Source organism: Geotrypetes seraphini, chromosome 1, assembly GCF_902459505.1.
Source record: "Geotrypetes seraphini chromosome 1, aGeoSer1.1, whole genome shotgun sequence".
NCBI lineage: Eukaryota > Metazoa > Chordata > Amphibia > Gymnophiona > Dermophiidae > Geotrypetes > Geotrypetes seraphini.
In genome coordinates, this window is record NC_047084.1 from 338,451,819 (window position 1) to 338,467,109 (window position 15,291).

Genomic DNA, 15,291 nt, shown 5'->3' on the forward strand with positions numbered 1-15,291 from the left:
TTCTTAGATTACTCCTGAGCCTATCACCTCTTAACTTCATCCTATGCCTTCTCATTCCAGAGCTTCCTTTCAAATGAGACTTGTCTCATTTGCATTTATGCCACGTAGGTATTTATATGTCTCTATCATACTTCCCCTCTCGTCTTTTCTTCAAAGTATACATATTGAGATCATTAAGTCTGCCCTATATGCTTTATGAAGAAGACCACCAACCATTTTAGCAGCCTTCCTCTGGACTGAGTCCATCCTGTTTATATCTTTTTGAAGGTTTGGTCTCCAGAATTGTGCACAATATTCTAAATGAGGTCTTATCAGTCTCATTATATACAGGGGCATCAATACCTTCTATGCACTCTAGCATCCTTCTAGCTTTAGCCGTCGCCTTTTCAACCTGTTTGGCCACCTTAAGATCATCACATACAATCATACCCATGTCCCACTCCTCTTTCGTGCACAAAAGTTCTTCACCCCTTAAACTGTATCGCTCCCTCAGGTTTGTGCAACCCACTTTCATGGCCTTGCATTTCTTAGCATTAAATCTAAGCTGCCAAATTTCAGACCATTCTTCAAGCTTCGCTAGGTCCTTCCTCATGTTATTCACACCATCAGGGGTGTCTTATCTATTGCAGATTTTGGTATCAGACTCATAAAGGAAAATCTTAACCTGATAGCCCTTCAGCAATATCCCTTACAGAAATGTTAAAATTGGGCGCTAATTATCATAAGCACTGAGAGGAAAATTAATCAAGTAGCGTTTGAGCTTAGCACACTTTTAATATGCATCAAGGGAATAATTGTGCACTAGATTTTAAAGCCCATTTTATACCTATGGACTTTTAGGCCCTGACTCTATAAACAGCACCTATAAAATAAGCGCCAAGGAACACAGCGCTTGCTAGATGTCATTGACTCGTGTTTGAGTCCTAGAGACTTGATGATATCATCAAGCTTTCATGGCAGAATAGAGAAATAGATTTCCGGGCTTTTCTTCTGCTCAGTATAAATTTGATGTTGTCACCGGTGTCATATCAAACACGATCCTCTGCCTCCAACACTGCTCATCTGCTGCTGCCCAGATGGGTGGTACACCGTTCGTCTGACATCTCTGCTGAAACCGCACGTCAATCTTAAGTTAGGCGTCCATTTATAGAATTGCACCTAGTGGTGCCAAAACTAGACTTAGGCACCGGTAGGCATCCTAACCTTAGGTGCTCCCTATTTATGTCAGAGTTTTCTTGGTCTAAATACTGGCACCTAAGTCCAGGTTTAGGCACCTACGTGGAAAACACACCCAAGATCCATCCACGATCTGCCCGTAACCATGCCCACTTTCTGGTAGGCGCCTTGGACTAGGCCCCTACCTGAAAGTGGTAGTCACCTACCAAGTTATATACCTACCACCCAATTCATTTTAACTAAAGCCAGTTATGAGGTGCTAATTGTTTGTTATTGACGCCTATGACGCTTATAAATAATTGTTAGGCACCTAGGGCTAGATGCACTAAAGTCAGCGATCGTCGCTAAACCAGTTTTCACAGCTTTAGTGATAATCGCTTTTACCGACCCGATGTACAAAATGGCCCACTGCGTGTTCTTCCCCTTGATCGCCCATTTTTCGATCCAGCCATGCAAATTAGCTAAAACCCCATGCAAAGTAGCCAAGCAATTGATGAACTAACATTGCTTGGCTATTCCCCCCACCCCAAAATGGGGTTTTACCAATCAGAAAAACTGACTGGTCTAGACCTGTCTGTAACTGTGTTATCAACAGGCCTGCCTTTTTTGTTTGTTTTCATTTTTTGTCAAGAAAAAAGTCTCCTACCGCCTATGACGGCCCTCTCTGATGACCCCCGACAAATGCTGCACAAGAGAAAATTGGCATGAGGGTGCCCACTCCCTCCTGCCATGCAGAATACCCCCACACCATGCCCCCCCCCCCGCTCCAAGCACCCCCAAGCCACTTTCCACTCGAACCTAAAAAAATGGCAAAAGGGATGCCCACTCCCTCCTGCCACCAGATGCCCCACTACCCTCTGCTGAATCTCCCCCCCCCCCAAACCTCCCCCATACCTTTTTTAAAAGTTGGAAGCAGGAAGCCCCTTCTGAGGCTCCTGCTTCGGGCTGCCAGTCCTAAATAACATGCCTTCCCCTCCCTAGTGCATCATGTGATGTACGGGGAGAAGCCAAAGGCCCTGATTCGTTCAGTTGCCTAAAGCCCAAGGGAAGGGGCCTTAAGTGTCTGAGTCGATCAGGCCTTAGGCACCTCCCTCTGTATCCAGGATACTGAGGGAAGAGCCTAAGGTCCTGATTGGCTTGAGTCAGGTTCAGTTAATTCCAAGCCATCTTGAGCAGTTAGGTTACTTGGGTGAGCAGCTCCTTCCAGCTCTGAAATATGCACTGTTTCTTTACAATTGTACTTACTATAGGAAAAAAAATAAAACAGAGAGATTATTCTACTCCTAAACACTGGCCAAAAAAATTACTTTGTTTTATTATGTACATAAACGGCCCAGAATCTGTTTAATCTGAATTTTCTATTTTTCAGAATATACCACTGGGATATGGAAGGCCACTGGGTAGCTATGAAGAAGGGGTAAATACTCCCTCTGACACCCCACCTCACCTCGTCTTGCCCTGACCCTTCCTCAACACAAATACACACACAACCTGCTTTGTATAGATTCCTCTGAGTGTCCACTGGTTGCCACTCTCATGGGCAGGATACTGACTTTGATCAGACCCACTGATTAGGCATGGTCTAAATGTGCCTGAAATATATAGGCATTCAGTAAAAGCATGGAATAAGCACAGAGGATTTCCAGTGTAGAAATAAAAACCAGGGATCACCCAGTACAGAGGCCATCCTAAAAGTCTTTTCACTCCCAGAACTCAAGGGCTACCAACAGGTCAGGTTTTCAGGATATCCTTAATGGAGCTTAAGAGACATTTACATGCAGTGGAAAAAGTAGGCATGCAAATCTCTCTCATACATAAGGATATCCTGATCCTTTGGCAGCCCTCAAGAACTGGGAATGAATGCTAAGGAACTAGGGTTGCCATAGAAAATAAATGGATCATTTACTGACAGCATACACTAAAACCCTAAAACAGCCATCATATTCTATTTCTTTGTATCCAGTTCCTCTTTATCCCACCACTTGTACAAAAATCTGTGCTTAGGAGGAATTTACATTAGTTTTGTATTTAGATAATGATTCAGAAATATGCCCATGTTAGGTGGCATAGTGAGGAAAATTGGTGCATTGCCACACTGTGCACCCCCCCTGGAATCAGCAAAAACCTCCCTCCAGTACCTTCTCACCAGCAACAAGCAGGCTGTCATGCTGCTGCTCGCGCTGGCTGAACCTTCCTTCTGACATCACTTCCTTGTCCCCTGAACAGGAAGTGATGTCAGTGAGGGATGAGGCCGGCACAAACAGCAGTTAGGACAGCCTGTTCGCTACCTGTGAAGATTTGAAGAGCTATTAGGAGGAGTGCTTTTCAGAGACCCCGCTCATCATCAGGGGGGAAGAGGAGAGGTGCCAGCGCCCTTGCCAAGTCGGTACCTGGGCACTCTACCCCCACAATCCCCTTACTATACCACTGCCCATGTTCTCAGGCCTGTTTACAAAATCCTAAAGAAGAGACATTTCTGCAGTAGCTTACTATAATAGTTCAATAAATAGAAATAAAATAAAGAGATACACTTTTATAGGACTAAATATATTTTGATTATAAGACAGATCTCTCTATAATCTCTATCTAAGGGAAAGGGATTGGGGCTTGTATACTGCCTTTTTGTAGTTATACTACCACATTCAAAGTAGTTTACCTTTAGATACAGTAAAGTCTTGGTTAACCAGGTCTCAGTTAACAGGGACTCACACAATCGGCAAAAAAAACGTCCCCCAAAGCACCAATGGCAGCGTCCTGAGCTACAAATCCTCCCTCCCTCAAGCCCCGAAATGGCAGAAGCAGGCAGCAGTCCTGAACCACAAACCCCCTCGCTCCCTCAAATCCCCAAGGTCCAAAGCAGCTACGAATCCTCCTCCCTCCCGCCCCAAAGCACCAGAGCGGCAGCAGTCCTGAGCCGCAAAGCCCTCCTCCCTCCCTCAAGCCCCAAGCCCCGAAGCAGCTACGAAACCCCCTCCCTCCTGCCCCAAAGCAGTGGCAGCAGTCTCAAGCTGCAAAGTCTTCCTCCCTCCCTCAAACTCCTCCTCCCTCCCTCAAACTCCGAAGTGACAGAAGCAGACAGCAGTCCTGAGCCGCAAATCTCCTCGCTCCCTCCTTCCCTCTCTCTCTTTCTTACTCAAAGCGCAGTGGTCAGCAGGAGATACAGGCTGCTTGTGGCCAGCCCCAGCAGGACTTTTCCTCTGACACGTCACTTCCGACGCATCAAAAGAAAGGCCTGTTTTGAGGCTGCCTCCTGCTGATCATTGTACTTCAGGTAAGGAAGAAAGAGAGAGAGAGAAAGGGAACGAGCAAGGGAGTTTACGGCTCAGGACCGCCGCCTGCTTCTGCCACTTTGGGGCTTGAGGAAGAGAGGGAGGAGGGCTTTGCAGCTCAGGACTGCTGCCACACTGGTACTTGTGGGGGGGGGGATTGAGAGTGTGTTAGACAAGGTTTCTAACACACTCTCAATTAACCAGAAAAACAATTATCTAGTGTCCACCAATCCCTGTGGGTGCCGGATAACTGAGATTCTATTGTACTTCAAGCATTTTCTCTATCTGTCCCAGTGGGCTCACAATCTATCTAATGTACCTGGCACAGTGGAGGATTAAGTGACTTGCTCAGGGTCACAGGGAGCAGTGGTGCTACACATAAATTAAAACTTAGTTTTATATACCGGGTCATCAACTAATTTGGAGCTCAAACTCGGCTAACATTATATTATAAACACACTTTGACTTGTTCAGCCCTTCTAGTCTCATAATAAATAGAGTTACCAGATTTTCCGGAATGAAAATCCAAACCCGTGGCCCCACCCCCAAGTCTGCCCACCCCAGCCCCGCCCCTCAGCCTATTCGCTTGTCAGGAGGGCATCTGCGCTTGTGCTGGCCTGATGTGATGATGTCACACGCATGAGTGCATGGCGTGGCATCATGGCGTTGCATCTGCGCACGTGCAGATGCCATCCTGACATCGCTGCTAGCTGGAAGCTTTTCAAAACCCAGACAAAGTACCTGGTTTTGAAAAGCCTTCCAGACCCCCAGGCTTGTCCTCGAAAAAGAGGACATGTCCAGGCAAATCTGGACATCTGGAACCCTAATAATAAATTACCTGTTTCTTTTGTAAGTTATTTAGGAGACAATTCTTAACTGGACGCTACCTTTTAGGTTCCCTGCTAAAGCAAGTAGTGAGCCTCTTCTATAAGAACACACACCCGTGTAAGGGCTACTAGATTCACCAAGCAAACCAATCATGTACCGATTGGTTTGAGAGCACTTTGCAACCCATTTCCCTCCAACCTGATTCACTAACCTCTGTCCCAATCATCCTTCAATCCACGCATGCAAATGAGGGGGGACAGCATTCAAATGCAGACAGGAAGCGATTCACTAAAATAAAAAAAGCAACACCGACTGGGCTGGCTGATCCATAATCAGCAACTGCTGAGGACCAGTCGCTGAGGTCCTTTCCGACTGCCCTGCTTTCTGCCTCCTTGCTCTCTGCCCTGCTTCTCTGCCCTGATCTGCTGCCCTGTCTCTCAGCCCTGATCTCCTGCCTGCCCCGATCTGCTCTCTGCCCCGATATCCTGCCCTGTTTCAACCCCGATCTCCTGCCTTCTCCTGCCTGCCCCGATCTCGTGTTCTGCCCCGAATCTCTCCTGCCTGCTGCCCCAACTCACCGCCCTGCTCTTGCCCCAAATCTCTCCTGCCGCCCCGACTCTCCTACCCTTCCCCGCACTGCGAGCCCTTGGGTTTAACCCTCAGGTTTAAAGCGGGTTAAAACCACAGGCTCGCTGGGCTAGTAAAAGTTTTTTAAAAAAAAGAAAAAAGTTGCAGCTCTAGTTGGCTCAGACACATGCACAGACCATCTATAGATGGTCTGGGCATGTGTCAGGATTGCACACTAGCGATCCGTGCGGTAAGAGGAGGGGGGGCGTTCCTTCGATCGCTCTCTTTTAAATTTTTTTGTTTTGTAAATTCATCGGGCCTGCACGGATCAGCCACGGATCAGGAACGCAATGGAAGTTTGTGAATCTAACACGTGTTCTAGACAACCGACATCAGCACCCCTAAATGTAGATTTACAACAGGTCTATGGCTTGGCACAAAAGGGTGCACCTAAATGCAGCATTTGAACATGTAACTTTCAGTATTTGTTAAGTAGCCCACGTGTCAGCCATGCCCCTCCACCATAAATGCCCCCTTTGCTTTGACGAGCTAAGCTATTTGAACACATAATGAAAGAACTGTATCTAAGCACACTACTGCCATTTATGCTTGTAAGTGTACACTTACACAGATGGAACAATTTAAATTTAGGAGACCTTGTTTGATATTTAATTTCTAAGTTTTGATGAATGTCAAATTGGGAATATTGTGGACATTGTATTTTTATGGACAGGTTTTGTAGAGATGAGTCCATTGATAAAGTTTTGTTATTATATGGTATTATTTAGTATGTTTTAATGTATACTGCTTGGTTTCAGGGGGGGCGTTAAAAATTTTAAAAATAAATAAAGTGATCCTGGAAGGAAAGAAGGGGGATATTGTTACTGTATTTTAACACATTAAAATGAAAAATATCATTATATCAATTACAGAAAAATGTAACTACAATGTATGCACTATGATTACAGACTCAGTACTTTGGATATTATGGATTTGGAGCCCGACCCCCATATAATTCAGAAGAAGACGCAATGGAAAATGAAGATGCAGGTGAACCTGCAAAGAAAGAACCCAAAGCAGAAAGCCCTGCCCCAGATGCAGCAACTAACTCGACAACTTCTTCTACAAATTCAACAACCGCCAGTCCACCAGAAGCAAATCAAGGGACAAATGCAACAAATAGTCAAAATTCTCCAGCAAATAATGGTGCCAGTGCTCCAAAACCAAATCAAGGTGGAAATCCTTCAACTTCTACTCCCACTGTTAATGCTCCAAATCACCGAGATCATGGAGGTAGCACGATAAATAGCAATGGACCTAATCTGCTAAACAATAGAGGCAGTCCTCCACAAGGAGATCCTCGGCCACGTTTCCCTCAAGTTAAACAAACAACTGGAGGTGGTCCATTAGGACCTAGAGAAAATTTGCCTGGATATGGAGTTCATCCACAACAAGGAAACACCAGAAATAATCCCCTAGTGATTCCTGAAAGTAAACCATCAGTTCGTACAGGAAACCCATTATATACTAATATAAATCCTCAAGGTTACAAAGGAAATGTCCCTGTAAATGCAGTAAATCGCTCAAACCATAGAGGAAATTCTCAAATTCCTAGTAACAATAATTACCCAGAACAAACAAGAGGTATATCTCAAAATCCTAGGAATAGCCCTTCAGGTAATTATGATAATTTCCATCATCTTGGCATTAATCCATCAGTTCAAAGAGGTATGAGAGAGTTCTCTAACATTAATCCAATTGGGCAGAGAATTTCACCACCATACAGAGAAGATATACCAGACTATAGAACAATTCTACATAGAGAAGGCAGATATCCAGCTCCTGATTTCAAATCATTACAACAAAATGAAAACTCTCTTTACCCAAGGGAAGACACTTATACATTTCCAAGCCAACAATTTCCAAAGGGCATTTTTTTGGATCAAAATATAAAACCTTCTTATCCAGATAATGATCCAGCAGACCAGTTGAGAAATGTGCAAAATAACTGGGGCCAAGAAGAAAGTTCTCCCCATCCTGGAACAGGACCCTCTATTCCTCATGAAAATGTGCCATATTCAGAAGTAGAACCATCAGTTCAACAAGAAATAATGCCATCTGCCAGAAATGACATCTGGAACAACAGAGATAGCATTCCAGTTTTTGAAGCAGCACAATCAAAGCAACAATATACATCACCATACAGAGAAAGATATTTATATCCTGAAAATGATCCTTATGATGATCGAGGAAATTCATTTCAGCCTAGAAGTAGTACATGGATGAACAGAGAAAACTTCTATAGGGATTACATAGGGCAACGTGGGAGGCCCTCAGATAGTAATTTCTACCTTGAAAATGATCCAGTTGATCAGAGAAGTCACATGCCTTATGCCGACAGAAACACATGGGATTATGGAACAAGCTTTCCAGCTTATGAAGCAAACCAAAAATCTCCAGATCATCAAGGAACTATTTTCTATCCCGAAGGTTATGTACTTAGTCCAGGAGAGAACCCTCTTTATGACAGAAGTATAGCATGGAACCAAGAAAGGCATCCTCCAGATCTAAATCCCACAAGACTCAGAGGAAACACACCATATCTGTCACATGATCCTCCTGTATTATACCCCCCAAACCAGCCATTTGACAGAAGAGACACCTGGAGGCGAGAAGAACATTTTCCAACTTATAGTATAGGTCCTCCAAGACAAACAGATTATATACCATATCGTTCAAATGCTCCTTATGGCCACAGAGATAGTATACCATATTCTTCAGGGAATGCTTGGGATATTGAAAGTAATTCCCCAGTGCATAATAGATTGCTACCTCCTTCTGAAAGAAATTCTTGGGATTATCATAATCAAGATATAGCTCCATCAACTCAGTTGGAAAATTCACTGTACTTCAGAAGCCATCCAGCAGGCATGAGAGGAAATCCAGTCCATCATGAAGCTAGGGATTGGAGCTATGGTCGTGAACAAACTATAGACCCAGAAAGCAATCCAGCAGTTTACAGAGGAATTACAGCCTATCCTTCAGTTACTAAATTATGTTGTAAGGATAGTCTTCCACCTCCTTCTCCAAGAGAAAATGTCTTAGCACTAAAAGACAACTCTCGACGAGAAAAAAGAGGGAGTTCACCACAATATCCTGACAGTAAACATGCTAGTTACCCACAAGAAAGTCAGACTACACCACAAAACAACTCTTTAAACTCTGAAAGAAACATATCAGGTCCAAGAGAAAGTCTTCTGTTAAAACAGAGAAACAATACATTCAATTTAACCTACCCTGAGGTTGACTCAGATCTGAGCATAACTACGCCTTCGTGGAGGCACAATAATGAAGGTAAAGAACCAAACATTACTCAAGCCACTGAAACAAATCCACTTCGCAAACAACCTAAAGTAATGGGATCAAAAAGGCAGCGTGTAAATCAGTCCACTAAAAGAAAGAATCGTGAAAAAAGATCATTGCCAACAGGAATGAAAAGCAAAACTGTTGACAGTGATGTTGACTGGAAGCAGCGTTTACCAAATCGTGTGAGGTAACAGGTGTTTTCCAACACATGAATCCCTCCTTTGGCAACTGAAATCAGTGGTGATCCTCCAAATCCAGAAAAAAATGCATTCTCATCCTATTGTGTATCAGGAATCAGAAACAATTGGCATCAACAGATATTAGGCTATTTTTCCAAAATTAGCACTTAAGATCTGAGAACCAGTGTATTCATAAATCATTTCATTCAAGAAAACAATTAATCCTTTGGTACCTGAAACTTTTGAAAATTCTATAGACTCCTATCTACAATAATCGTTTGGCCTCTTCCTAGACATAAAAAAAGAGTGGAGCACGTGATCAAAAGAGTGTTAAAATGATGGCAACCCAGCTATTAAATAAAAGTCAAGAATTAAAAAGCAGTTATCTTCAGGAAATACTGTTCTTCAAGCTGTTATGCCTTCTAGAATGGCAAATGCTTCTAATGGCAGCGTAACCTGCTTTCCTCATTAAGTCTTTGTTAGATGATTTGATCTCATCAGTGTTATATATAGGTACTTTCTCTTCGTATTTGAAAATTATCCATATTTTACTGGGAAGAAAAAATTACCAGTATTAGAAATTAGAAAAATGTGCCACAGAATTCAGGAAACGATGGAATCAGTTCCTGACTTACTGGTGAGAATTCTGTGCCCTGGAAGAGTTAGTAACTGTTTATAAAGAAGCTGTATTTTTATGTTTGCAGTAAATTGTTGATTCATCAATAATGGAAACCACTTACACTGACATTTTGGTTGCTGACTCCATATTTTTTTTACGTTGTTTCAATGTATTGTACACATAAGCTACCATTATGGAAATACCCCTCTGTTCAAGCTAACAATCCTAGAAGGGAATGCTCATAGGTAAAGGAATTTCAAACTTTGGAACAAATGGCATTCTGCTGTAAAAATAAAACACAAGTCTCAAATATTCTACCTTGGCATATACAGTAGAGAAGTAGTTTAAGCACGCAAAGCCCAGTTTTATGTAGCACATAGAGATTGGAATTGAGACACACAGCTCAGGAAATGCTCAGTTCCAGTGGTATTTTCAAAAAAGATCTGCCACCGGAGGAACTTTTTAAAAATACTTACAGGAATGCACGTGTATTTGCCGGCACATACAGTGGTTGCAGCCATTTTACAAATGAACACATCAAAAACATGAATGGCATGGACCAGCAACTTCTACAAGAAGGTGTCAGCAATTACGTGAGGAAGTAGGGATTTTACGACTTACACGTACAAGCCAAAACAAAACAGAAAATGGAGTTCCAAATATAGCCCAACCAAGGGATAAAAGAGTGCTTTAAAAAATCTTTCCTGATCTCAGCCCGATCCGACACCTTCCATGTTTCGGTTCCAATGAGCCTGCATCAGGGGTTGTGTCGAGAGTGACAGGAATGCTACGAATTAGCCAACTAATCCCATGTAATTGAAAATAGTGGACTCAATTATAGCTTTTCAATTCAAGGTGTGTCACTGTCGACACGACCCCTGATGCAGGCTCATTGGAGCCGAAACACGGACCGTGTCAGGTCATTGGGCTATTCAGATCAATAAAGACTTTTTAAAGCACTCTTTTATCCCATGGTTGGACTATATTTAGAACTCCATTTTCTGTTTTGTTTTGGCTATTTCTGTAGAGATCCAGTTTGTTTTTTCCTTGGCCACTTTACAAGCCTACAGATGTAAGTGCATCCAATTAAGTAGTGAGATCACAATTTTATTATTATTTGTTTAATTTCTTATATGTTTCCTGAATGCTCAAACACGATCAAACTGGTGCACATTCAGGTAAAGTAGATCTTTTTCTATCTCAGGAGATCTCACAATCTAAGGGGACCTTTTACTAAACTGCGGTAAGCTCTAATATGTGCTTACTGAAGCTTAGTGCGCCTCATGGTAATTTTGACATCTGTACTCACCACTTGTGCTAAAAAATAGATTTTATTTTTTAGCACCGGGGGCAGGTCTGGAGCAGAGAGTAGGTGTGCTCTGCGCTAATTGGTTAGTGAAGTTACATCACCACATACTAACCGATTATTAAGTGGTTAGCGCATGAGCCCATACCGCTTAGGAAATAGATGGTAGGAGGGGATCGCGAGCTAATTGCCATGCACTAATGGGAAAATCAGCATATGGCCATTAATAGAAAAACTCAGAAATTCAGCTATTTTACCCATGCAGAAAAATGGCTTTAGCGCACAAGAATGACCCGCATAAGCACACGCTAAGACCTCTTTTTTACCACAGTTTGGTGAAAGGGTCTCTAGATTTGTAGCTAAGGCAATGGAGGGTTAAGTGACTTTCCCAAGATCACAAGGGCCAGCAATAGGATTTGGACCTGACTTTCCTGGTTCTCGGCCCATACCCCCTCCGCTCCAACCATGGTATCATTTCACAAATAGACATAAACTATATGGGATTAAGGAGAATGACTCCCTTAATCATACTTGTAAAGCCCTGGCTGAAACTTTGCTGTTGAACAGGCATAAAAGCCGATGTGGAAGTTTTCCTCATACGCTAGTATCGCATTTGTCTATTTTAGTTCTGCCCAAGCCCCATCCAATTCACTCTGCCTTGAAATCTCTATAGGGTATGGATGCCCACATGCAAACGCAGCTTTCTGAAACTGATTTATAAATGTGTATGCAATGCACATGTGAAAATGCGGGCATTTCCACAAAGAAATTGCAAATAAGACTTCTTAAATAACCTACAAGCTTTTTGTCTTGTACAATAAATGTTTTTCTGAGTAAGGCTCTTGCTACATAAGCTGGAACTTTGTATTATATTTTCTTACAATTATGTTTTGTACTTTTTTGTGCTCTTGCATTCATTAATAATTGTTATATAACTTTAGCTTGATTATCTGTATCCACCACTACCATACCTTCTATAGTAGAATTAAATTCCTTTGGTATGATGTGCTGGGTTGACCTTGTGTTCCATTCATTTTTTCCTTCCCAATGACAATTTTATTCACAGAATGTACAACACAATAAAGAGGAAACAGATTAAACAGAGGTCAAATATCATGATGCTTGAATTTCATAGAATAATGGCTCTTTTGTTTAATGGGATCATTGGGCTGGTCATTTGGGTGACATTTGGACACCTAACTGCAGCAGAGAGATGCCTGAGAAGGGACATGATTTACATAAATATTTGCATAATTGTGTGACTTTGTTTACATAAGACAGGCTTGATCCAGTCCTGGGGTTACCCAAGTGCATGCTTGGACTTGTAGTCTTGCTTTTCTTAGGGAATGCAATAAGGAAATCTGAACTACAGGTCCCTGTATGCAACAGGGTAAACCCAAGATTGGTTCAAATCTGTCTTGCACATCTTGATCCAGTTGGCAGCCTTAACTTACTACTAACCATACATTATAAAGAATATCCAAACTTTGGTAGTCATTTCAGGTACAAGCACACAAATACCCTGTTTCCCCGAAAATAATACCTATCCCAAAAATAAGCCCTAGCATGATTTTAAAGATGCTCCTGATATAAGCCCTACCTCAAAAATAAGCTCTAGTTGACCCCCGAAGCTCCCCTCCTCCAAATGTCCCCGACACTCCCTAACTCCATCCTTGACACTAGTGCTGCCTGATTTGCTGAAAAATCAGACTCGTTGATTCAGAAACCCCCACCCCTGCTGCTTTAGGAGGCCTCAGAGCAGAGGTATGTCAGTCTCACGGTGGGAGGGTCGGTGGGGTTCTGCTGCACAGGGGGATGGGAGGGAAGGAGGGATAGAAAGATACTGCACGGGGGGATGGGTGGGAAGGGAGGAAACATGCTGCACAGGGGGGGGAGAAAGGAAAGAGGAAGCATTGGGGTGGAGGAGAGGAAGGAAGAGATGATTGTTGTACATGAAAAAATAAGATATCCCCAAAAGTAAGCCGTAGTGTGTTTTTTTGGACCCGAAATTAATGACACTGTCTTATTTTCGTGGAAACATGGTAACTCAAAACCTCTCAAAAATCATACTAAGCACCCCTGTAGTGACACTGCCATTCCTAAACTTTCACAGCAACAACCACACCTATGAAAACACAGCAATTTATATACTGTATTACACTAGGCTTTGGAACATCAATATACCTACCAGGAAAACAGAACTCATTAGACTGTTACAAACTACACTCTAGTAGAATACCATACCTCAGTCATTCACACAAAATATGAATAAGAGCAATGTAAAGAAAAACTAAACTAGAAAGCAAACCCAAAGAACCAGATGCTACATGCAGAGCAACATCAGACAGAAAGGGAAAATGCCATTTCCTCCCAGGTGATAATTTTATAACACCATTTTCTCATGTATATGCTTTTATATATGCATATTTGGCCTAATTCTATACATGGCATTAAAATTGAATGCAGAAATTTAGGTGTGCGCCCAATTTCCATGTGCAATTTGATTCAATGGCAAGCCAATTAGTGCTGATAATTGGGCACTAATAATTATTTGTGTTAATAGACATTAATTAAATGTATGTGCCCATTTTGAGGTGCAGGGATCCATGTGGATCCAAAAAGGGGGCATGGCCATGAGAGAGGCCTGGGCAGATCAGGAATATTCCTGGAATTTCTGTGTGGTTTTATAGAATAAGGAAGATCCGTGCATAATTTAGGTGTGAGAGTTTGCACTAGGTTTTACTTGGTTTAAATCCTTGCACCTAAAAGTGGGCATGGATCCTGGCATCATATGCTTTTTTGTAAACAACACAACTCTGAGTGCCATTTACAGAATAGTGTGAAATTTTATTGTGTGAATTTTTCTGTGCCATTTATAGAATTGATTCCATAATAACTCATAAAATCATCCCCCCCCCCCAAAAAAAAAAATTCTCACTCTATAAGTCGGGAAGTGGTACATAGTATCAAATGTATATATATATAGTGCAATAATCAATAAAAAATATACATGTAAGGATTGAAGTCAGTATTAAGATCCCTGCCAAATAAAAAGGCTAAACTCCCGTGGTGTTACATGTGACTTACTAACCCCCACTTTTACTAAACCACAATAGAGGTTATTAGCAAAGGGAGCCGAGCTGAATGCACCACGCTGCTCCCGACGATAGGCACGTGCGATCTCTCAGAGAGAGAAAGAGATAATGGTTACTGCTGATGGGCAGACTAGATGGGCCATTTATCTGCCGTCATGTTTCTATGTTTCTAGGAGCAGCACGGTTCCCTGCGCTAACAACCGCTATTGCGGTTTAGTAAAAGGGGGGTGGGCAAGTTCCACCAGTGCCACCGGATCACTCTTTACATCATTTAATACTCCATAATGTAAATAAACGGTTCTATATTTCAATCTGCAGTCGTGTAACCACTTGCCGAGCATTAAATACTCAATGTGCTGAAGTGCAGACACAAGTGCCGAAATAATGTCTACAAATTCAAGCTCATGCAAAACTTCAAGTTCACATAAGTACCGAATGCAGAGTTTTGTGAGTGATGAAAATCTCGAAAACCAAAAAGAGAAACTTGCCTCCAAATGTTGTGAGCCAAACTCTCCGTCCGGCAAAACGCTTTGTTGCGGTCCTTCATCGGGAACAGAGTCTTATAAAATCACATTATGTGTAAAAGACTGTGTGATGGCTAGGCTGTATGTACTTGTATGTGCTTTTAGTGCAAGCATGTTATGAAGGGTTGAGGCCGAGGGCAAATGTACATGGATGTTCTTCCTGTGATTTCTATCCTATAGGCACCCATGTGTATTTATATAGGCTATAATTAGACACCTCTACCCCAAAAACTAGGTAACCTGTTCTAAAATTAACCCCATTCTGTGCAAAATACAAAACTAACAGAGATGTGCATTTCCCAAAGTCAAGAAAGAAAATCAAAGACATCCCATTAAATAATGAACAGAAAAAAATGCATAAT

The 15,291-nt window shown here is 42.3% G+C and overlaps 1 protein-coding gene across 1 annotated transcript in view; it reads left to right on the top strand.

Moving 5' to 3' along the window:
* The window catches only part of ENAM (enamelin), a 33,587-nt gene extending 23,600 nt beyond the window's left edge, over positions 1-9,987 (top strand). The window contains exon 5 of the mRNA XM_033939034.1: positions 6,809-9,987. Within this exon, the coding sequence (XP_033794925.1) occupies positions 6,809-9,397 (2,589 nt within the window). The 3' untranslated portion in view covers positions 9,398-9,987. The remainder of the gene's footprint in view (positions 1-6,808) is intronic.
* The last annotated feature ends 5,304 nt before the right edge of the window (positions 9,988-15,291 follow it).